The following is a 25,874-nucleotide window of genomic DNA, read 5'->3' on the forward strand; positions in this document are numbered from 1 at the left end:
ATCAATTGAAGTTCAAGGCAATTTTAAAGCTCAAATGTGATCAACCAGAATGAAAAATCTCAATTAAATCAGAAATGATTCAAATAATTCCAACAAAATTCATGAGCAATCACAACAGACATAACATGCATCACATAAAAAATCAGGACAAATGGAGATCATTTGGCAAGGAAAACACATCACATAAGTTGAACAAGCAAAGGTATGACACAAATTGTCACACCATCTTAACATGATCATAAAACAGAAATGATAAATGGTAAAAATACCAAATCAACACCAAAATGTCAATCAAAGAGTCTAGTTTCATCATGCAAATTTTCAGATTCATTGGATTAAAAACCAGCATTTCACAAATGATATAGCAAGGCAAGGTACAAAATGCATACATGTTCAAATTCCCTAGCACAAAACAAAATCCAGCCAAGCACAGTTTATGGAAAAATGATAAAAAAATAATAGACAAGATAAGGAATGCAATGCAAAAAACCTCATAATTTTTGGATGATTATTCAATTAGATATGAATTTTGTAAGATGATGAAAAATAAAAAAAAAAAGATGAGAAGCATGTAATGAAATAAGGAGGGAAAATGGAAAATATGTGAAGGCATTTGAAAAAAAAAAGTGGCCAGGAATCGAAGCCAGGGAACATTCAAATATGCGCGCGCCTTGAAACGATGCCGTTTCCACTCAAACCCTAGCGCGCCAATGTATTTCGTAGCTAAATTCAAAATTCGTAGCAAAATGGAAGCAAGGCCGTGGCTAATCTGGAAACGCATGAACATTCAAAGTTGAAGATGAAGATCATCATGATCTTCATCTGGATTTTCCAGAAAATCTCAAACATGTCCAGAAATCTCAATCAAGCATAGCATTCGAATCAGCATGTCATATACATCAAGGATCCATAATTATTTCATGTAAAAACGTCAAAACACGCATGGATCGAAGAAATCAAAAGTTCATCATCAAGACTTCAAACTATCGTATCTCACTCAAAACAGCATGGATTTTCATGATTCAAAGCTCAAAATGTTCAGCATACTAAGATCTATAATATCATGGCAAGGAAAATCAAAAACAAGAGAGTTGATTTGTAACCTCTTGAAGAGCAGATCTGGAATTCGTGTAGTTCAAGGCCTTGTGATGCTCAACAGTTCTTCTATGATGCTTGTGCAAGTGATTGGAGAAGAAAACGCAGCTCAATTGTGCATGATTTCACCAAAATCTTGATTCACCATTGTTGCTTCAAGCTTCAAGAATGCTTCAACCTTGCACTATTTGCTTCAGTTCCACGTGTGAATCTGCTCAAGAACAACTTAGCAACACGAATCAAGCAAGAAGAATGGATTGAATGTGAAGAAAATGCAAGAAAAAAGTGAGAGAAATTTTTTGGTGTTTTGATCTAGATCTGAAATTGTGATTGTTCTTATGAAAAACAGTTAGGTTTTGTGTTATATACCTCTTCCTAAACATGTTTAATTAGGCTTAAACCAAATGCTAATGAGATTGATTAAGTTTGGAGGTGTTGGTGCAAATTGGTCTTTCACCCTTATGCATGAAAATCATGAATGAACAGTACACGAATTTTATTTATTTTTCCCCTAAAATGCATTTTAAAATCATTGGTGAAGGCAAAATGTTTAAATAATGCACCAATTTTGAATATTGAAATTTCCCTCCAAAAATTCAAGAATTTGCAAATGATTATGTGATGACAATTTGTGCAATGCAATGTATGTTTTGGAAACTAGAGGTCAAAATGAGAATTTAGCAAAAAGAACCACTTGAATTGGAGCTTTGGTTGAGAAGTTATGTCCATTTGAATCTTCATACACACTTTTCCATGTTTTGATCATATCTCCTTAACCACACATCAGAAATTGATGATCTTGGACTTTTTGGAAATGGGAGAGAAAGATCTATAACTTTCATGTTCAACAAAATTTAATTTGAAGCTTTCTTGATGATGTAATTTGAAGTTGAAGTTAGGTTAAAACCTTTCCATTTTTGGCAAGTTTGAATTATAGGTCACTTTCTATTTTTGGAAAGTTTTGACCTGACTTTATTTTCTTCAATGTTGATGTTTGAAATGTCAAATGAGACTTGTTTGAACATGAATGAAGTATTTCTAATCACTTCCCACCTCCAAATCCACAGTTGACTTGGCAGTTGACTTTCTAGGCTTTCAGTTGACCTGGCAATGTTCTAATGAAATTCAAACCTCTACCACTTGGGATTTTGATTCAAAATGACATCATGGTTCATATGAACTCTTTTGAATGATTATGGGGTCCAAATTCTAAAGAATGGCCACCATCTATTGCTCAATGACTGCCTTTGATTGTCTTGACTTGTGATTGCTTCATCTGCAAGACAAGGGTTAGATGACATATTTTTGTACTTTTGGTTAGTGGTAAAAGGAAAAGCAATGATATACAAATGCAAAACATGCTTGGTGATCAAGAATCACTCTCAAAAAATAACCCACCCACAGGGAAGGAAGCAAGGTGCACAATGATCCTTGGGGCAATGTGATGATATGATATGATGCCATGAGGGATCTTAGGGACAAAATTGGGGTCTTACAACAGGGTATAGAAAAACTACCAGGATCTTTAAGTTTAGGAGGCATATTTTGGATTATTGTGCTACACTCAGAAGTGAGTGTAACAGTTTCATTATCTTCAAGTTTCTTTTTATTAGATAAAATTTATTTTAAGAACTTAGCATATGAGGGCATTTGTGTAATAGCTTCTGTAAAAGGAATTGTGATGTTTAATTGTTCGCGTTTTTGGTTTTAATTAGCCTTTGAGGATAAGGGATAGGTGGTTTGTAAGGTGGTGGAGGTACATAAGGTTCTTTTTTTTCTACGGTTTCCTCATTACACTCTTCCTTTTCCTTAGGTTTACCTTCTTCCTCAGTTGACTTTTTAGAGTTTTGGTTCTCAATCCTTGGGTCAGATGGTCCTTCTACCTCTGTACCACTTCGTAATATAATTGCATGAGCGTAGCCTTTCGGATTAGGTTGTGGCTGTCCAGGAAATGTACCAGTTGGGGCAGCAGTAGACGCTTGTTGTTGAGCTACTTGCGAGATTTGTGTTTCAAGCATTTTGTCATGGGTAGCCAGGGCATCTACTTTACTTGCTAGTTGTTTAATCTGTTCGCTAGTGTGTACATTCTGGTTTAAGAACTCTTTATTGGTTTGCTGTTGAGAAGCTATGAAGTTCTCCATCATGATTTCCAAGTTGGATTTCCTAGGAACGTTATTTTAGGTGTAGATGGAGTCGGCTTTTGATATCCAGGTGGTACAACTGGAGCTTGACTTGGTGCGTATAAATCGTTGTTACTTTTATACGAGAAATTAGGATGGTTCTTCCAGTTTGAGTTATAGGTATTCGAGTAAGGATTTCCTTGAGCATAGTTCACCTGTTCTGTTTGAATTCCTGTTAGGAGTTGACAATCTGTAGGAGTGTGACCTTGAATTCCACAGACCTCGCAATTTTGAGTTACGGCAACCACGGTGGCTGAAGGTGATACATTTAAACTTTCAATTTTCTGGGCAAGAGCATCCACTTTTGCATTAACATGATCAAGGCTACTTATCTCGTACATGCCACCTTTTGTTTGAGGTTTTTCTACCACTGTTCGGTCGCTTCCCCACTGATAATGATTTTGGGCCATGCTCTCGATAAGTTGATAAGCGTCGGTGTAAGGTTTATCCATAAGCGCACCACCGGCGGTGGCGTCTATTGTTAACCTTGTGTTGTACAAGAGACCATTGTAGAAGGTGTGAATTACTAACCAGTCCTCTAAACCATGGTGTGGGCAAAGTCTCATCATGTCCTTGTATCTTTCCCATGCTTCGAAAAGAGATTCGTTATCTTTTTGCTTAAATCCATTTATCTGGGCTCTCAACATAGTTGTTTTGCTTGGAGGAAAATATCGGGCAAGAAAGACTTTCTTCAACTTATTCCATGTGGTGACTGAGTTGGAAGGAAGAGACTGAAGCCATCTTCTAGCTTTATCTCTTAACGAGAAAGGAAATAGACAAAGTCAAATTGCCTCTGAAGTGACACCATTAGCTTTAACAGTGTCAGCGTATTGGACAAATACGGATAAATGAAGGTTTGGATCCTCGGTAGGATTTCCAGAAAATTGATTATGTTGCTCTGCCCGCAACAACGAAGGTTTAAGTTCGAAGTTGTTCGCTTCGATTGCGGGTGGAGCAATACTCGAATGCGGCTCATCCTGCGATGGAGCAGCGTAATCTCGAAGAGCACGAGCTGGTTCGGCCATCGCTGGTATCGTTAAAGGAAGGAGATTTTTGAGATCAGGAACTTCGATTGGAGGAAGATTGTTTCTAGCACGATACTCCCGAATTCGTCGTAATAATCGGAGATATCGTTCGACGTCGTTGATTCGTAAGTAGTATGGCTCGCCTTGTGAGCGAGTGTGTGGCATACAAATCAACGGAAAAGGAAAAAAATAAAAATTGCCTTAGTCTCTACAGCGTAACAGAAGAGTTACGATATCGACTAAATAAAAGTCCCCGGCAACGGCGCCAAAAACTTGATCGCGACTTTATGAGTCTATTGGGGTACTAACTGCAAGTGCACATTCTAATCGCGCAGTTTTAAAAGATATCGATCCCACGGGGACTTAATGAATCGATTCTACCGTTTATTCTAGGGTTACTGCGTAAAGCTAAGGCGGATGATACTTTAATGATTAGGGGAAAAAATAAAACTAAATTTGGATCTAGATAAAATATCAAATAATATGGATATCAGTATGTAGTTCGTCGTATTTGGGGAATCAAATCTTCGTTGGTCTTTTTCTTAATTTTAAAATAAGTATTTTCGGTATACACTATTAATTAAAAGTCTTTTCCTCAAACTCTCGCTCTGTTGAATCAGACTATGACTTTATATTTTAACGTACGCTCTCACTATTTCGTTAAGTCTAAAATCACTTTTGAAAATAATAGAATCTATAGAAACTCCTTTTGAGAAAATACTAACCGTTTAAACGCCCTCGTCTCAAACTCTCGCTCTGTTGACTTAGATTATATGATTAAACTTAAATGCTTAACTCTCGTCCTCACATTTAACTTTTAAAAATAATTTTTGAAAATAATTAGAATTTAATTAACCTTAAAAATTGTTTTCGCCCTGATTTAAAGTTAATGTTCAATTTACACTGTCCAGTTAAAAACTCAAACCGTCGTTCTATTGATTTTAACTTCTTTATGTCTTTTACTCTCGTACAAAAACCTTGGTATTAACTTTGTAAATTGAGACCAGAAAAAGAGTGACTATATTCTGAAATAAATTTAAACCAACTCAACTTTGATTCCTTTATTCCGCTTACTTTACATACCGATATCTAAATTAATTAGCCAGACATGATGAACATGCATAAACAATAATCATGCATAAATACGGCCATATCAAACAAACAACATATATAAACAGCGGAACAAAGCATATGTAAATTAAAACGATAAATCAATTAATTAATGAACCTGGAAAAATACTAGAAATCTGGATTTTATCTCCTACGCTTCGATGCTCGAACACTCCATCACAAGTCGGTTGGATTTGTTCTTCATAATTCTCGATCAGATAGGAAAGTAAAAACAAGGAAATAAAATACTATGGTCTAACGTAAGGTTATATCCAGTAAAAATTACACAATAGTTTCCGGTGTAGAAACTGTCGAGAGAAAGTAAATTGTCTGCTTCAGAAATTAAACTAGAAAAAAAAAAGAAATAAATTGCTTGCAAAATTAGAATGCTGGAAAAATTGTACGGAGAAGAGAGAGCCTCAATTGGCTTTTGTGAGGTTTATTTATATTAACCTCCCAAGATAACCGTATCCTAGAATGTGCCTTCAGTATCGTTCAAAGCGTGTCCGAGTGCATGAGAGAATTTAGGGGAAACCGTTCACTCCGTTACGCACGTAAAGCCTAAAATGTAGGAGTGGAATGTGTGACGTCCGTCACACTATGTGTTACGGTCGTAACACTAGGTCTTAGGACGTGGCGGTCGGCACGTGCTTGTTGCGGTCGTGACAACAATTTTCTTTGTTCCAAACGTGGGCTGGGCTTTGGTGCTTCAGCTTGCTGCTTTATCTAGAAAATCTTCTTTTTGCACCCCTTTTCTTTCTTTTTCACATGTGCTTTAAATAATGATACGTGAAATAAATAATAAGAAAATGCCGAGTAATATTGAATAATATAAAATACATTGAATCAAATAACGATATAATTTAATTAAATCAAGTCTAAAAATGTGATATAGTTTCATGTTATCACCAACCATGGCTACAGTGGAACGACAAAATCGTCTTCTTAAGTTCTACGCTACCCCATCCCAACAAGAACCTCATAGCAGCATTGCTTCCCCTGCTATCAATCGAAATGATTTCGAGTTAAAACCCTCATTGTTATCCGATGTCCAACAACATCAATTTGCTGGAAATCCTAGGGACGACCTAATGCACATTTGACCAAGTTTGTGTAGTACGTAGACACTGTGAAGGCGAATGATGTATCTCAAGATGCGATAAGACTACGCCTTTTTCCTTTCTCTCTACGAGACAGAGCTTGGGCTTGGTTGCAATCCTTGTCATCCAACTCAGTTACTACATGGAAAGAACTGAAGAACGTTTTCTTATCCCGATATTTTCCGTCAAGCAAAACTACTATGCTGAGAGCTCAAATCAATGGATTTCGACAAAAAGATGTAGAATCTCTCTACTATGCATGGGAGAGATACAAAGACATGATAAGGATATGTCCACATCACGGTCTCGAAGACTGGGTGATCATTCACATATTTTACAATGGGTTTCTGTATAACATAAGACTGACAGTAGACGCTGCCGCAGGCGGTGTACTTATGGATAAGCCATACAACGAAGCCTATCAACTCATTGAAAACATGACCCAAAACCATTGTCAATGGGGAGGTGAAAGAACTCCAATAGAAAAGTCCCAAACAAAGAGTGGAATGTACGAAATCGGTAGCCTTGCCCACGTCCATGCAAAGGTAGATGCCCTTGTTCAAAAGTTAGACAACTTGACCATACCACCCGCAGCCACCGTGGTTGCCGTGACTCCAAACTGTGATTTATGTGGAACTCCTGGACACACTGCACCAGAATGTCAAATATTGGCATGAGTCCCCACCGATCAAGTAAATTATGCACAAGGAAATCCTTATTCGAATACATACAACCCAGGTTGGAAAAATCATCCTAACTTTTCGTATAAGAATAACAATGCCCTGTATGCACCTGGCCAAGCACCCGTTGTTCCGCCTGGATATCAAAACCCAGCTACTAATGCTCCTAACATGCCTAGGAAGTCCAACCTTGAACTAATGATGGAAAGCTTCATAGCTACCCAAGCTCAAACAAACAAAGACTTCTTGAACCAAAATATACATACTACTGAGCAACTTAAACAATTAACGAGCAAAGTAGACGCCTTAGCCACCCACAACAAAATGCTTGAAACACAGATTTCACAAGTGGCTCAACAACAAGCACCTACTGCTGCTCCCGCTGGCACATTTCCTGGACAACCGCAACCTAATCCAAAAGGACATGCAAATGTCGTTATATTGAGGAGTGGAAAAGAACTAGACGGACCCGTAGATCCAAGACTCCAAAATCCTGCCATGTACCAAAAACCTGACAAAACAACAACTGAGAAGGTAAGTGAACCGAAGGAGAAGGAAGATAATACCCAAGAGGCCGAAGAGAAAGCAAAACCTTATGTGCCTCCACCACCTTATAAACCACCCATTCCGTATCCTTAAAGACTCGCAAATTCTAAAACTGTATGGCAATTTAGGAAATTTGTTGAACTTCTGAAGCAACTGAATATTACAATTCCCTTTACAAAAGCCATCACACAAATGCCCTCATATGCCAAATTTCTTAAAGAGATCCTATCCAATAAGAAAAAGATCGAGGATAACAAAACAGTTACACTTACTGCTGAGTGTAGCGCAATAATCCAAAATAACATGCCTCCCAAACTAAAAGACCCAGGTAGTTTCTCCATACCCTGTGTCATTGGAAAGTTCGTCATAGACAAAGCTCTATGCGACTTAGGAGCCAACATTAGTGTAATGCCCTTAACCATTTGTAAAAGGCTCAACATGGGAGAACTAAGACCAACCAAGATGTTTGTTCACCTAGTTGACCGCTCAATGAAATATCATGTTGGTATACTAGAGAATGTCCCAGTACGTGTAGGACAATTCTACATTCCTACAGACTTCATAATCATGGACATCAAAGAAGATGCCAGTACACCTATTATATTAGGAAGGCCATTCTTAGCTACCGCCAGAGCCATAATAGACGTGAAAAGAGGTAAGCTAACATTCGAAGTTGGAGAAGAAAAGGTTGAATTCATCTTGACACAATTGTTACAAGCGCCGGCTATAGACGATACCCGTTACCTACTTGATGTCATAGACGAGTGCGTAAGAGAGATGGAGATGCAAGAAACCACATATTATGATATAATGAAAAATCCAAATCCCTCCAATCTTTGAAGATGATAATTGGCGTGAACCATACCAAAATGACAGTCTAAGCGAATGCTTAGCACTTACACCCAACCACATGCCATGCCCGAAGAAACCAGACTTAGAATTAAAAACACTACCAAAGAACCTAAGATACAAATTCCTAGACACTGACCTCAAAAGACCAGTAATAGTCAACGCAGACTTAGGACAGATTGAAACTGAAAAGTTACTAGATGTTTTAAGAAAATATCCAATTGCCTTATGCTACAGCATCGCTAACATAAAAGGAATAAGTCCTTCTATCTGTATGCATCACATTATGCTAGAGGAAGATTGTAAAACCTCTAGAGAACACCAGAGAAGGATCAACCCAATCTTAAGTACCATAGTTAAGGATGAAGTAAAGAAGTTATTAGATGTAGGAATCATATACTCGATCTCCGATAGTCAATGGGTTAGCCTCGTTCATGTAGTACCCAAGAAAGGGGGTGTTATAGTTGTTAAGAACAAAAAAGGTGAATCTATAACACAAAGAGTTGTGACCGGAAGTAGAATGTGCATCGATTATAGGAAACTAAACAAAGCAACTCGAAAGGATCATTTTCCTCTGCCTTTCATTGATCAAATGCTCGAACGATTGGCTAAGCATTCCCACTTCTGCTATCTAGACTGTTATTCAGGATTCTTTCAAATTCCTATCCATCCTGACGACCAAGAAAAAACAACCTTCACATGCCCTTATGGTACATTTGTTTATCGACGAATGCCATTTGGACTATGCAACGCTCCCTCAACATTCCAAAGATGCATGATGTCAATCTTTGCCGACTTTATAGACGAAATTATGGAAGTCTTTATGGACGATTTTTCTGTTTGTGGGCAGAGCTTCGAAGGATGTCTATCAAACCTTGAAATGATACTTAAAAGATGCGTAAAGGTGAATCTCGTCTTGAACTGGGAGAAATGCCATTTCATGGTCCAACAAGGAATCGTGTTAGGACACATAGTATCTGATAAAGGAATTGAAGTAGACAAAGCTAAGATCGAAATTATAGAGAATCTTTAACCTCCGAAAATCGTACGAGAAATACGAAGCTTTTTAGGACATGCCGGTTTCTACCGACGCTTTATCAAGGATTTCTCGAAAATTACCAAACCACTTACTGGTTTATTAATGAAAGACGTTGACTTTATCTTTGATGAGAAATGTCTAACAGCGTTTGAGCAATTAAAAACATCTTTAATCACCGCACCTATCATGCAACCACCTGACTGGAGATTACCATTCGAAATCATGTGTGATGCGAGTGACTATGCCGTAGGCACAGTGCTAGGACAAAGAAAGGATAAAAAACTTCATGCTATATACTACGCAAGTAGAACATTAGATCCTGCCCAAAGGAACTATGCCACCACTGAAAAGGAACTTCTAGCCGTCGTGTTCGCTTTAGACAAATTCCGTTCTTACTTAGTAAGAGCGAAAATCATCATTTATACTGATCACGCTGCTATTAGATATTTGCTAAGTAAGAAGGATGCCAAACCAAGACTCTTAAGATGGATCCTACTCTTACAAGAATTTCACTTAGAGATAAAAGATAAGAAGGGTACTGAAAGCGTAGTAGCAGACCACTTATCACAAATCGAAGGGAATAAGCCTGAACAAATTCCAATCAATGATAATTTCCCTTACGAATGACTTATAGCCCAAATGGAAAGCGACATGTCTGAACTAACCTTAAATGATACCGAAATAGAAGAATCCGTGGAAGAAATTCATGCGAATGCAACTCTGCCATGGTATGCTGATTTTGTCAACTACCTAGCTATTGGAGTACTTCCACCGGACCTATCATACCAACAAAAGAAGAAATTCTTTCATGATCTAAAACAATACTACTGGGATGAACCTCTGCTTTTCAAAAGAGGTACCGACGGTATTTTCCATCGATGTGTTCCTGAGGATGAAATAGACGATATAATCTCTCATTGCCATTCCGCTCCCTATGGTGGGCATGCAAGCCCTTCAAAAACTTGTGATAAGATCTTACAATCGGGCCTCTTTTGGCCTACTCTATGGAAAGATGTCCATAATGTGGTTATAAATTGCGACCGGTGCCAACGCACAGGTAACATTTCAAGACGCGACAAAATGCCACAAACAAGCATCTTAGAAGTGGAAATCTTTGATGTGTAGGGGATTGACTTCATGGGACCATTTCCGTCTTCTTTTGGTAATAAGTACATACTCGTAGCTGTCGATTACATTTCAAAATGGATCAAGGCTGTAGCTTCTCCGACAAATGAAACACGAGTAGTGATTAAGTTGTTCAAGAACATAATCTTTCCTAGATTCGGTGTGCCAAAACTAGTCGTTAGTGACGGTGGCTCCCATTTCATATCAAATATCTTTGGAAAACTTCTTCTGAAGTATGGAGTCCGACACCGTGTAGCAACACCTTATCACCCACAAACCAGTAGGCAAGTCGATGTTTCGAATAGAGAGATCAAACAAATTCTAGAAAAGACTATCGGAATATCTAGAAAAGACTGGTCATCTAAACTAAATGAAGCTCTGTGGGCCTATAGGACAACCTACAAGACCCAATAGGGACCATACCCTTTAAATTAGTCTATCGTAAATTATGTCATCTCCCTATGGAATTAGAACACAAAGCTTATTGGGCAATTAAGACCCTAAATTTAAATTATACTTCCGCAGACGAGAAGCGGATTTTAGACATTCACGAATTGGAAGAACTTCGACTAGACGCCTATGAGAATGCCAAGATATACAAAGAACGAACCAAAAAATGGCACGATAAACGTATATGTAGGAAAGAGTTTAATGTCGGCGACATAGTGCTACTAGTTGATTAAAGACTTAAGCTTTTTCTGGGAAAACTTAAATCTAGGTGGTCAGGCTCTTTCGAAATTACAAAAGATTTTAAAAGCGGTGCGATAGAAATCAAAGGTAGAAATAGAGAACCGTTTATGGTAAGCGGGCAGCGATTAAAACATTATCATAATATTGACAATAGAGACTATTCAAATAGTCTAAGACTTATAGAGCTGCCCGCTCAACCCCAAAACTAGTATATCGCAACGTTACTGTCGAACTTACGACATTAAACAAAGTGATTAGTGGGAGACAACCCACCTCTTTTTAATTTGTTGTTTTTGTTTTTAAGCGTTTCTCTTCTTTGACTTTTACTTTTATTTTGCTTCATTTCCTTGATTCTATGCAGTAATGTACTTGTTGCTTCTCGTTACTAACTTAACAATATTGGATACTGATTAACAGGCGAATTTATAACTAGTTAGTAACTAACTTTCATCATGCAACCAGTAGATACAGTTTTCAGAGGCAGAGTTCAGAGAAGGTGCTATGATTATTTAGCTCAGAAGGATATGGCTTTATCCATATATTATGATGGACCTGTCATGGATAGGTTAGGTATCTGAGATAGCATCTTGTTTATGTTTAACCAGCTAGGTTGAGAGAATGCTGCTATTAAGAGAAGGTTTGTCACATACCGTGAGCTTACCCTAGAATTCCTTAGCTCCCTAGTTTACAACCCCGAGCATGGTTACAGACTCAACAAAGGTTTGATTTCCTTTAGGCTGTTTAGTATGGATTTCACTTATAACCGTAGAGACCTTGCTGACCTCCTAGGATTTCCTAGTGGCCCATTTGTTTTCACTATCCGCCGGGAGGAATTAATCGATGACATCGACCTAGATTACTTTTGGGGTAGTTTAACTGGAGACTACCACCCTGACCCACACGAGATGCACTCCCAAATGATACACAATCCTGCTATCCGCTACTTCCACAAAATACTAGCCCACACCCTATTTGGAAAAGAAGCGAACAACGCCTTAGTGTCACGGGATGAACTTTTCATCTTACTCTATGTCGACCAAGGTCGATATGTCAATGTTGTGACATTTATGATGGAAATATTTGTTCACCTTGCAAAGAACAATCGCGCCCCAATCATAATAGGCGGCCTAGTAACCATGATAGCTGATGCCATTGGACTTAGATGCCCACTTTACGAGCATGCACCTTTTGGACACATCCGACCCATGGATATTGAATTTTGCTTCGACCGAAGAATCATAGGAAACCTTGGATCAGATACTATTGACTACCTAATCAATAATGAAGTTGTCCAACTATTTACCTTACCGAACCATGAGAGAACAAGTGTTCATAACTGAAATAACTGGCTTTATGATTTAGATGAACACCACATTGCTCCACCATCACCTCCTAAGACACCGCCTATTTATGAGTATTTAGATGACCCTATCTCTGTTGATGAATCTGACCCTGAAACCCCTACAAACTACTAAAACCTAGATGAACCGGAAATTCCATCCTATTCCGAAAATCTGGCAATAATCCTTACCCGTTTGGATGGTTTCCACACTGACATTACTAATGTGAAAGATGAAATAAAGAGCATGCGCCTTGATGTATTAGGCTTAATGGATGTCGCCGTCGAACAGTTTCATCACTTGAACCAGGTTGTAGCTGCTTTGGGACAGAACCGTGGCTGATTACATCGACCGTTGAATTCTCCTACTCACATTAAAGCAATAAGGACATTGATATGTTTTAGTGTGGGGAGGGAGCACTTTTATTGCTATTATTTCTTTTAATGCTTAATATTACATTTAACTTTAGTCTTTTAATTTAATTTAAATAACATTTTTATTTCTTTTTGCTTCTATGATCAATCTAATTTACCTCTGTCAGTTTAATTTTATTATTTTTACTGCTGTTAATTCCATACTGCTCTTATTTTATTTTATATTGCTGACGTACTGTGTTTCTACTATCGTTACTACTGTGTTACTGCTGTTAAATTTTTTATATTTTTTGGCCTTTTTGCAAAAGTTGTGACTGTTGCATGTGACGGTCGTTACATGCAGTGTTACGCCCGTCACAGGGGCGTGACGCCCGTCACAGAAACGCAACGCCCATCACACATGAAGTATATGACCGTTACACACGACCGTTGCATGTGACCGTTATGCAAGATCGTTACGTGTGACGACCGTAACAGCCCTGTGACGATCGTTTTCTCTTCTTCTTCCTCATCTAATCCTTCTGATTTTCTTAACCATCCCACTCACACCACTTTTTTTCTACATTAACCCTTCCATCACATCCTATCTTAAGCAAGAAATGAGTGAGTTCCCTATAACTCACGAAATCCATCTCTTCCTCCAAAACCTATATTTGCAAATTCGCACACTCAATGGCTCGTCAAGAGAGAGCTGCTCCCAACCTTTCAAATATCTCCAGAGAGGGAGAAGTCGGCGAGCGACAGAGAGACAACTACCTCAGGTTCTATCAACGTTCAGTCCAAGCTATGAGGTACGTGGATAATGACTGTCTGACGGAGTTGGGGCTTTCAGAGGGTGTGGAATGGATGTTGAACACATCTGGTTTGACGCAGCTCTGCACCAACCCGCAACTAACTTATGAGGCGCTGACCCTGGAATTCCTGAGTTCGTTCTCCTATATTACCCCTCTTGGTGCAACTCAGTTTCTCACCGGAGCAGCCACATTTAGAATGTTCGGTACCGAGTATTCCCTAACCCAAACTCAAATAGATCGAATACTTGGTTTTCGACATGGAGATGGAGTTCACTGCTGTATCCCGGACGGTTGGTTAGAAATAGCATTTGGAGTGTGGCGCAGCCTCACCAACGTGAACGTCACAAGCTGGGATGCGCTCAACGCAACATACATCCACAACCCGGCTATAAGATATTTCCACTAAGTCTTAGGGCACACAGTTTTTGGAAGAGTCAACAATCACAAGGTAAACTCTAAGGAGCTCTTCTTTCTTCACTGTGTGTTCACTCCGGTGGCGTTCAATGCCACCCCATTCTTGTTGGCCAACGTATAGGCTGCCTACATGAGAGGCAACACAGTGTTCTGTTTTTGGAGGAATCATCACCTCCATAGCATTAGGCCTGAATCTGGGGGATAGGCTCGCCAACTTACCTGCCTTGTCGGTCGAGTTCCTCAATATCGACTATTGTCGTTCCTCGCACCTCATCAAGGTCAGAGACGACGGAAAGTACCACCATGTGGTTCAGAACAAGATAGTTCGATGCATCATTATGCCCAACAGGAACCATACAGATCCGCAGAATACGGTGAATTGGATTTTTGATCTAAACGCTCCTGAGCCCAATGAAGGAGATCCTGATAATGGAGCGGATGAAATTGAGGAGGAACTTGACCGACAAATGCCACAACCACCTCCTGAGTATGCTGCAGAGACATCTTCCCGAGGCCAGCGAAGAAATGAGTGTCGACCCACCACCATGGAAGACATATATGCTGAGATGTTGCGACATAACCAGAGGATTGAGGAGCACCAGACGAAAATGATGCAAACGATCCAGCAGATACAGAGGGATCAGCATGACAATGCGAAATGGCATGACTAGGGGATGGCGGAACTTTCCGAAGAGATGAGTGCCCTGACATATCGTGTTGATGCCATCCAGGAGTACACTCAGCATGTGGGGTTGGACCCTACCAAGCACGGTAGAAGTGAGCGTGCACGAGCAAGAGTTAGAGCGCGCGGAGCCCAATGCCGTGACGAGGAGTAGTGATCCTTCATGTTTCTTCCCTTTTCATTCTTTATATTGTCGCATTGAGGATAATGCTTTGTTTAAGTGTGGGGAGGGAATCCTTGTCTTTCCTTTATTTGATTCTATTTTTAGCCATAACAAAAATTTTGTTTTTCGTATCTAATCGTTCATTTATTTCTATCTAATTTGCCATAACAATTATTTTTTTGTTTTTAAGTTAAATTAATACCCTATGAGTATATAGGTTGTCTTACAGAGGTTCTGTTAGGAAAATGAGAAAAATCTAACAATATTAATATCGTCCGGACACCTTAGATCTCTCACTTTTGCGAGATCAGTTTGAATACCCATTAAACCGATACCTTAAGTCTCCGTTCTAGATTAACCCCTAGTAGTTTATACTAGCAGTCAGCATCGTCTTAAACATAAACCATGTGAAGAGCCGATGAATATAAGTAATTGATGCCTACGAATTAAGAAGATCCTTCATACTTTTGCTATCGAGAAATTGAAAATGCACCATACAAACGGTTGCAAGATATACAAAAGGAAAGAAAAACTTGTTGCTGGTTGGTTCAGAGGTACCTGGTACTGGAGTCGGTAGGGAGAACTACGGTTCGATCCCCTACAACCTTCAAATGGGATATATAAAAGGTTACCACACTAGTGTACCAGACTCCATGCTAAAAAAGGATCAAAGCCACTAACCGGCTACTTCACTAAGTGCGTGTAAAGGCAAAGGGCTTAATGTGATTGCGCTAGAATGAAACCGAGTGAAATAGGAACGAGAAGCATTAGGTTTAGCTATAATAGCATGATTCAAACTGGTTTGTACAAAGGAGAGATTTATGTTAATGCTTATTGCTTGTGTCGTCACTGTATCTTTAGTGTTCTACTTGAGTATCTGTCATCTTAACGAAGTACCTAACAACCACGTACGATTTGGAAATGTGTTATGTATTCGCGCTTAACTAGTGTTTTCAAATTTTATACTGATTATTTGCTTGAGGACAAGCAAAGATTCAAGTTTAGGGGAGTTTGATAACGCGAAAATACATTGTATATTTGCCTTGATTTACACTAAAAAATCGTACCACTTTCATTTATATTCCGATTATTCCGCAAGTGTTCGAGTTATTTTTGCAGGTATTTCAATTCCCATGTTTAAATGAGAAAAGTATAGAAAAGGAAGGAAAAGAAGAAGAAACAGAAGAGAAAACAGTAGAAAAGCAGAAAATACAAATCATGTGCATGTGACGACCGTCACAAACCCTGTCATGATCGTCACGCCCTGGGTGTCACGACCGTCACAGGCCCACCACGACCGTCACAAGGCCAAAAGCAGCGTATTAAATTTGTCAACAGAAGTGATCCACACACCCATATTTCTTGTTCCTCAGCCCACTTTCCCGTGAATTTCTCACTCAACCAAGTCACTCTTATTTCTCTCAACTGCCAAGACCAAATGGAGAATATAAAAGGATGGAAGTTGGAAACCTACGGAGACACTTAACTTTCCTCCCTGAAGCCAGCTTTTGAGATTTTTCTCTGCATTTATTTTCCACAGCAATTCTGTTTTTCTATGTATTTTTCTTCAGCAGATTGTTTTCTTTTACCACCATTTATTTATCGTTCCGTTCAGAGCTTTGATTTTCCCTTTCCCTTTCCGTTTTTCATTTAGCCAAAGTAGTAGTTTCCTACACTGTGGAACTACTGCAATTTATTTAATTTAGTTTAAGCAATTATTTTGAAGAAGCAGAATCCTACCGACATGTGGAGGACTGCTCAAGTACTTCAAGATTCGGCATATTCGATTAATCCAATTTCCAGGTTTTTATTCAATTATTATTGTTATTGCTTTATTATTATTATAATTATGTTTGTTGTATTGTTAATCTGTTTATGCTCGTCTGTGTTTGCGTTATTTAACATGTCCGACTAAACTACCGGTATCGGTATGCAAACAATTTAATTAGACGGGATTTAGTAATAATCGGTGAAAACTTTTTTTCTCAAACAATCTTTCTGGATGTGGTTTTAATTTAAATTTAATTAACTTTGTCATGAGAGTGAGAAGCTATTTAATACGGTTTTGCCACGAGAGTGGGAAATTAACTAGGGTGAGAACCGACAATCGCGAGAGCGTGAGGGTCGAACTGGATTAAAAAACTAGGCATTGATTTTAAAAACAGCGAGAGCACTTTAAAAGCAATTAGAACTTATTTATTTGCAAAAATTAGTTTTAAATTCAAATGGGACAGCGAGAGCGTACATTCTGACTTAAAAGTATAGTCTGAGTCAACAATCACGAGAGTGTGAGATAAAGCCTTTTAAATAAGTATTTTCTACTGAAAGATATTTGGTACTTAAAATACACACCGGTGACTTATCGAATCCCTGACGATTAATGCGTTGCATACTGATATCCCTCTATTAATATTTTCTTAAAACTTAACTTCCTTTAGATTTAATTTTTGTTCAACCAAACCTCTAAAATTCATCTCCTTAGCTAAACATAGTAACGTCAATAGCATTAGTTTGACCATCGGTCCCTGTGGGTTCGATATCTTTTAAAACTAAAACGACTGGACTGTGCACTTGCAGTCAAGTACCTGATAGACTATATTTTATATACAGTCACGAGACGTATCTGTTACACAGAGGGAAGGTGTTAGCACCCAAAGTGTCTTAGGTACTCCTAGGGAGCCCTTTTTATGTGTGCATATGTTTTGGTATAAAAGATGTTTGAGAAAAAATAGAGTGTGGGGGTGAGAAAAGAATTCATTGATTATATTTTTATGTTTGACAAGACCTTCAGACTTGTGCCTACGTACCAACATAAAAATGAGGGATCAAAACCTCGGAGTTCGTGGTAAAAATTTCAAAGGAGTGGGTGAGTTGATTTTAACAAAAGTTTAAGTAAAAAGGCACAAAAAGGCCAAAGGTTTGAATGGGGTTGTTAATTCTTTGTCTTTTAAAATTTAAGTCAATATGGTTAAGTTCATTCACAAGTTTGATTAAGAAAATATTTTTAAAATTTATTGGCATAAGGCCAAAGTTTCTAATTATTAAAACATGTCTATGTTTGAAATGACAAGCAAATAAAGTTTTTGAAAGGAGAGAGAGATTTTTAAATTTAAGAAGTGGGAGGAGATGAAGAGACTATCCTAAGGAAAAACTTAAAAGTTAAGAGTTGAAAAGATCTGACCATTCACTCACAAGTACGGATCCGTGAACCAAGACATCATCCATGAGAAGGGCTCCAACTTGGATAATTCAACAAGTATGCCACTAGCTCTCATGAAAGGAAAAAAGGTCAAGTCTCCACACAATGCCATGAAGAATGGGAGACTTACAATCTCACTTAATAGAATGATATGCCTTGAGGGTCAAATTTAGCTCTATGTTAAGCAATCATAATTAGACTTAATGTAGAAGTCACAACTATCTGAGGACGGGAAATAAAATTACAGGTGTTAATTCATGTTAGAGATTTGGTACATAGAACCAAACTCCTAAAATATACCACACACTAAAAGAAAATGGGAGGGTCATATCTTAGTCATGCTTGTATTGATTCATCTGACACAAGGTCATTGATGAATCAATTAGCATTTAGACCTTAGAGATTTCATTGTTCAAATTAGGGAATGGGAAAGAATAGGGATGAAGATGAAGAGGGAGGGGAAGATAGAAACACAAATTGATCATGAGAGGAATTTCATCAAACCAAAACCATCCATTCATTTTGGGAGATGAAATGTACATTTCATCAATCCCCTAAATCCAATGGTTTTGATCCAAAAAAAGTCAAATCAATCATGACCAATGCCCAAACAGAAAGTCAAACATCACAATACCATAAAAATGGCTCAAAAATATTTTTAAACATTTAATCAATTAAAAATCACATTAAAAATGAATTAAAATTCATTTTTATCTGGTCAAAACCTAAAATCCCTTCAAAACACCAAATAAATGGCTAAGGGGTTTATCCTAGGTCAAACAAGGTCAAAGGACCTTAGACAAAAAATTTCATGATTTTTAAAAAGTCAGAAGTATTTTTAAACAATTAAAAATATGCATAAAAACACTTAATTCATGAAAAATACCACAATCAATCCAAAAAAATAATTTTAAATTAGAATATGGAAGAGAAAAATATTTAAATTTTTTTGGTGAAAGTCCCGTATTTTTTGGATTAGAAATGGATTTATTATGAATTAAACAAAATAAAGCAATTAAATGAAAAATCAGAAAATGCAAAAAAAGAAAGGGCCATCAGATCTCCCTCATTAATTGAGGTGGCAGATCTGATGGCCACGCGTATGGTGTCCATCAAAAACACTAGTAAAACGCGCTGCATGAGTGGTAATCAGAACCAAGGGACAAGATTAAAACGTTTTGAATGGATCAAAGGGTTGGGAACACGCCAACACACCACCGGAGCTAGGGCTCCGGTGAACCTCACCAGACTGGATGACCACTAACCCTCACCAAAATGAAAAACAAGGACATGGTTTTAAAGAAAAAATGCTCAGGAGCTCGAATCTGGCCTCAATTTTCTCCAATTCCAAGTATATTGAAAGATACAGGGATTTGAATTTTGAGGATCATGAACTGAGTTGCTTTGGTTTGACCTTAAAGCAGCTCAATCTTGTTGCCTACATTGGTAGGACTTCAGCAAACCAACAATCAATCAAAATAAATGAGAAATGAAGGAGAATCAGATAAGAGAAGTTTCTAAAATCTCACCTTCGGGGAGCTTCAAATCAACTTGATCTTGCTTCCAATTTGACTTGGCTTGACTCTAGAAGCTTGCATGAGATGATTTTGATGGTTAAAAAGCTTGGACACTTGGAGCTTCAATTCCAAAGCAGAATAAGAATTGAAACTCGATTTCTCAAGAAATCTTCAAGATTATCCTTTCAATGCTGTTTGGGGAAGAAGGGGGTCGAAGCTTGGGCAAGAGGATCCATATTCTGATCACCAGGGTCATGTATTTATAATCATGTTCATTGCTTTTCACACACTTCAAAAATTGGGCAAAATTGGAAAGGTGATGTGCATGCTTGCATGAGCGTGTGATAGGCCCATGAGATGATGTAACTGAGTCCAAAAATAATCATGAGTAATGCTGAAAGTCTAACATGAGGCCATGCATTTGTAATTTAGAAGTGATCATGAGATTCATCCAAATGGAACCATGAAGAGTAACCATGCGCAAGCCATTCAAACCTTGTCCATATGAAGTAATTTTGGACTTTTTGGAAAAGTGACATCAAGGGGAACAACTTTAGTGTTTAACATTTTTCCATTTGAAGCTTGGATCATGATGAATTTTGAGGTGGTAGTTTGAGAAATCAAACATAATTGAAACTTTTCTAATAACCAAGTCAAATATCCACTACTTCCACCTTGAATAACTTTTCCTATGAGCTTCATATGGAAAACATTACTTCATGAATGTTGTAGCCCTTTCAATACTATTCAATTTGGTCACAAATTTGACCTAATTTGGATTAGGCATGAAGGAGTTATGCATTTTAGAAGTTGAGGAAAATTGCTTGTTCAATGGTAATGGCCCAAAATGACCTATAATGTTTCCTCTTTGCACATGCCCTTACAAGTTGATTTTGACGTTTATCAAAGAATAAAAGTTGTATAGGACATCTTAAAATTGATCATGAAACTTTTATGGCCTTCATCTCATAAATATTTAGCAAGTTATGGTCCTTGGAAGTTGACCTCCTAACTAGGGCACAAACAAAATGACCTATAATCTTTCACCATAAAAAATGACTTTCTAAGCCAAAATAGCTCTTGACCTCAACATTAAAGTTATTTGTAATGTCATAATGAGTAACTTTTCTCTTCTAATCATTTTCATATGACAAAAAGTTTAGGAGATATGGTCTAGGGAACCCCAATTTTGGCCAGTTGACTTTCTCTGGTCAACTTCTTTTGACCTACTTGCAAACTTGTAGTTCTCTTGATATTTGGGACTCATGGAGGATCATATATGTATAATATTATGTGAAATGAAGTATAACTTGATATACTAGACCAATTGTTAAAGAAACTTATTGAGGAAGTCACACAAGATACCCAGATGAATTAGAGTTTCCAAGACCAACAAGCTTCAAATTCTTGATGATTTCTTGATCCAAATGATAAATAAAGAACATGGGGATCCATATATGATTCCTATAACCATTGTGAACCATCTCTTGATTGATCTCCTTGCCCCGAGGGTCTCAAACCTTAGTTGTGAGCTTGATGAGGCATTGGTGGATGCGCACACTACCTTCAAAAGAAACAAAGCTATAAATGGACATATTTTTGGTATTTTGGTTAGTAAACAAAGAAAAACAAAGTATGATAAAAATAAAATATGCTTGGTGATCTCTCTCAATGAAAACCCAATAAATGAGGGGTAAGGAGGATGCCAAGGTGTGATCCCAAAGTCAATGCATATGATGAGATAGCATGAGGGATCTTAGGGTCAAAATTGGGGTCTTACATAAACGTTGGGTGTTTTGCTTCAATTATCTTAAGCCAAAGGGTGATCAAACATGATTTTGTAATATATGTTTGATATATTTTTGTGATAGATGTAAATAATATTTCTTCGGTTTGATGTAAATGACATTTTTGGCTTTTGATTTAAATAATATTTAGGTAAAAAAAAATACAGGTACACAAAAATAAGGGGTATATATGGAATAATATAAAAAAAGTTTTTAAAAATTTATTTCACCAGGGTTGATTCAAAGGACCGTGGTAATATATAAAGCGTCAAATATAATATACCATACAAATGATGGGAATCAAACTCATGACCTAAAAGTATTTAACAACGGTTATTTAGAATAACTGTGATGATAGGTAGCGAACTACCTAGTATATCACAATGGTTACACGCCCGTGGTAATTAATAACGAACTTACAACCACACCCTACTTCACCATGGCTGATCACGCATGATGGGATACCTTTTACAACCATGGTTAAAGAGGTTTTCCGTAGTAGTGTTCCTTCTCACTACGTAAAATATGATACACATAGGCTCTTCCAAGCACGCCTATAAAAACCACAAACTTGCTTATTTCACATTTTACGCTTTCTGAACTTCCAACCACTCTAGATATTCCTCTTCAAACAATCTTGAATCATAAACCCCTGATTTCTCTCTTCCAATTTTCAACAAAAATGGCAACTTCAAGCAAAGCCCCTAAAGAAGTGAGCATAGCTACCAAGACCACAACTGCTAAAATAAAAGCTCCCAAGAAGATTTTGGAGCTTCCTCCTTTAACTACATTGTCTGCTCAAATAACGGTGGGTAACCAACAATATATCCCAGAACCCAAAACGGAGGAACAACGCATAATCTATGCTTCTCAGATACTCATCCCTGTTTCTGTTTATGGAAAAAAATTATGCATTATCTGGACCTCTAACTGATTTAGACACTGATTCTAGCAAGCTTAGAGAGTATTTCCCCTATTATTATAAATGCAAGCCTATAGGGAAAGCAAAAAATCCTAGGGATAGAATAACCGCCACTAAAAACCCAAATGCTAGTGAAACCATAGATTTAAGGTTCATGAACAATGGATTTATAGTTTTCTGTGCTACCCCCACATTCAAAGACCCAACAAATTATTTGGATTGGTTAAAGAAAATAGAGAAAACTAAATCCCAGAACTGGAAAGACATGCGAATTTATGACCTGATCATGTTGTCGAAGATATGATTGGAGTATAGTGCTTCCATGTTGGTTTATTCATTGTACTTTTGGGATAGTACACACTATACCTTTCACCTCCCATGTGGCATGGCCACACTAACACTCTTCGACTTAGCCGCTATCACAGGGCTAAAACCTACTGGACATACATACGACCCTAAGATTGATGCTGAAGACACCATAGCCTTTTCGACCTCTCGAGCAGCATATTCGGCTCATGTCGCCCATTATCATGACAAAGACACTGACAGCGTCTCCGACGTGGAGCACATAGCTTTCTTGGCCCTGTAGTTGTCTCATTCTATCTTCTGCTCAAAGTCTCTCCAAGTTGCTAAAAAATATCTCACCTTGGCAAATTAACTACATGTTGGACATGATGTTTTCCTAAATGAGATGATACTGGCAAGTCTCTATGAGTCATTGAGCGATGGATTCGCTCAATTGAAGAATTTGGGGAAAAAAAGGAATCTTCTTCTCTATGGCCCCTTTTGGCTATTATAACTCTGGCTTAATGCCACGTTCCAGGCTAGTCTACCGAATAAAGACCTTGTTGATGAAGAAGCTGAGGAGGTTAAAAACACAAGGATCGAAGGCATTCGACTAGACCAGCTGACTCCTAGTGACGAAGGATAAACCCTTCAACCAACTTTCATGGGCTACATAATGATGTTCTCCAAGCGCCATGGTTTCACTTCGAGTATGGCCTCGTTTGCTTCCAGAAAGTATGGTCCGGAATGGTTTACCAGGACTTTCCTATCTCCATCCAAGAAACGAGAGACAAAATCTTTACTGATTTTGGAAGCCTTTTTGACCCCTAAGATCTTAACCCTTCAATTTAATCCCTCAAAGACTTAGGTCACTTTGATCACCTATCAACCCAACCTTGTCGATGGATAGTTTGGGTTAATTTAGGCTCTTCCAAAGTGCCTGTATGATAAAAAGAGCAGCCTCCTTCTCTACAATACAGTCCACAATAAAGCCACTACCCTCAAGCAGATAGCCAGATATACTTCTAGGACCCAACTCACTCCTTTTAACTTCGAGTCTAACTTCCTCTGCACTCGAGAGTTTGGGAGATGGTGGACCAAATACTACATTGAAGAGTTTTGTGATGTCTCTTCCTTTATCCAACTCTTTGACAAAGCTTTTCTTCTTTTGTAGGAAAAGACCAAAAAGGTACTTACACGCTTATCAAAGAAATACAAGCTTTTTAAAATTACTTTGAAACTGCCTATAGGCCTGATGATCTTAGTCGAACCATCCGTGAAGCAGCTATCACGCTCAAAGAAAATGGAAAGTCTAAAAATTCCTTCGTACGTTCCTCATGAGAAACGCTACGAAATGACTTTCGAACTGTTTCCCCTAAAATTCCCTCCACTGCCTAATGCTGACTTTGGAGTGGCCTTTGCCCCTCCATTTCCAGACTGGTTTATTTATGGGGACTTTATTAACATACTTCAACAACAGTCCCATAAAAAAGCTCAGCGGATGGTCGCGACTAAGCATACTCTAGACAGTTTCAAAGGGCATCTTCATATAGGGATCAAAGATGTTCGCATCGAATCAGACATATATGAAAGTGTGATACAAGAGGTTTTCCTCGAAGCAAACCCCCTTTTTAGGCTATTTACTCTTAGCTGACACTAATTGTTTTATGTTATTTTCTTTTAACCATCAGGGTTCCTCCTAAGAAACCCACCATCAGAAGACCAGTCGAATCAAAGACTGAGGGAGGTAGAAAGCCTACAAAGGTATACTTTTGCCTTCTTTTTTGTTTTTTTTTGTTATGTTTAATGATGACATTCTAATTCTTAATTCAGGCTGCTCGAAAACCTCCTCTAACTCCCATCAAAATCCAAAAACCCACAGAGACCCCGTCATAATAGAATATAACAAAAAGGATTTGTCGCCAGTGCTCGACCTAACTTCCAGGAAGAGGAAGCAGCAACCAAATATCAGCGACGCTTTGAGCCAGCCTCCAACAAAACTCCCGAAGAAAAGGCCTTCTACACTTATTATCCAAGAGCCTACTCCTGAAGAAATGGCAAAGATAGCGGCGGCCCAAAGTGAGAGTGATAACTCCAGCCCTGGGATCGAAGGTGACAAGGTAAAACAAACTTCATTCTTCCTTACTTAGTTCATTTATTGTCTTTCACCACTCATTGTTTCGATTGTGTTGATTTCAGGGTGGCCCAAGTACCTTCATTCGAACCAAAGCCATAACTTCCTCCCCGCCAGCTTCTATAGCGGATGTCTTAAATAGTGATGGTGAACCCACTTATCGACCATCATCTGAAAAAAACTCCATGAGTAAGATCAATCAGCCTCTTTCTGGTGGCCTTGATACTTCACCATCAAAGACTGCTACTCAACATTCCCACACCAACGACTCCGATCATGAAACTGCTTTGATCGAAGAAGATGAGGTTGGAGTGAACCCAGATACCATGGTGGTGGATGAAGGAGTTCAAGCTGGAGACAATCCTGGAGACGATTCATACAATGTCAAAGGAACAGTCAATCCCCAGGAGGAAGGTGGCAACGGCGAAGATACGGTGATGGAGGAAGAGAACAAAGGTAACCATACCCCAGTCCCTGTTGGTGACGATGGTGAAGGCTCCGAAGAGAGGGAGGCTGATACAGGCGAAATGCAGGCTCAGAGCCAAACTCTTGTCACTCCAACTATTGCAGTTATCCCGACAGGCAGAGTTTCGACAAGTAGTATTAGGGGCCTCTCTGCATAAGGACTGGCTATTCTGAAATGAAGCCAACCCTTGAATATTTGAAGGCTATGTTAAGCTGTAGGGAAAGTTCTTATGAAAAAATCCTTAGCACTACTTCGGTGTCTGAAGATCAACCTTCGAGCACCCCTACAGATGGGTTTTCCAAGATTAAGGACAAGATCTTTAAGGGTGACTTGTTCCTACTGTTGTTGGCTGATCCTT

The 25,874-nt window shown here is 38.4% G+C and overlaps 1 protein-coding gene and 2 non-coding genes across 3 annotated transcripts; 2 read left to right on the plus strand and 1 right to left on the minus strand.

Annotated features, from left to right (window-relative positions):
- Nucleotides 1-3,815: 3,815 nt before the first annotated feature.
- On the plus strand, nucleotides 3,816-3,922 carry LOC127124934 (small nucleolar RNA R71). Its single transcript, XR_007804409.1, has one exon. It is a non-coding gene; the product is annotated as a small nucleolar RNA R71 (small nucleolar RNA).
- Nucleotides 3,923-6,710: 2,788 nt separating this feature from the next.
- Nucleotides 6,711-6,817, minus strand: LOC127124986 (small nucleolar RNA R71). The gene has a single exon (XR_007804455.1). It is a non-coding gene; the product is annotated as a small nucleolar RNA R71 (small nucleolar RNA).
- A 15,574-nt stretch (nucleotides 6,818-22,391) lies between these two features.
- LOC127122149 (uncharacterized) lies at nucleotides 22,392-25,673 on the plus strand. The gene is made up of 5 exons (XM_051052534.1): nucleotides 22,392-22,517; nucleotides 24,091-24,356; nucleotides 24,608-24,663; nucleotides 24,750-25,036; nucleotides 25,116-25,673. The coding sequence occupies exons 1-5, from the start codon at nucleotides 22,392-22,394 to the stop codon at nucleotides 25,671-25,673; spliced, it is 1,293 nt and encodes a 430-aa protein (XP_050908491.1).
- The last annotated feature ends 201 nt before the right edge of the window (nucleotides 25,674-25,874 follow it).

Source organism: Lathyrus oleraceus, chromosome 2 (genome assembly GCF_024323335.1).
Source record: "Lathyrus oleraceus cultivar Zhongwan6 chromosome 2, CAAS_Psat_ZW6_1.0, whole genome shotgun sequence".
Taxonomy (NCBI): Eukaryota; Viridiplantae; Streptophyta; class Magnoliopsida; order Fabales; family Fabaceae; genus Lathyrus; species Lathyrus oleraceus.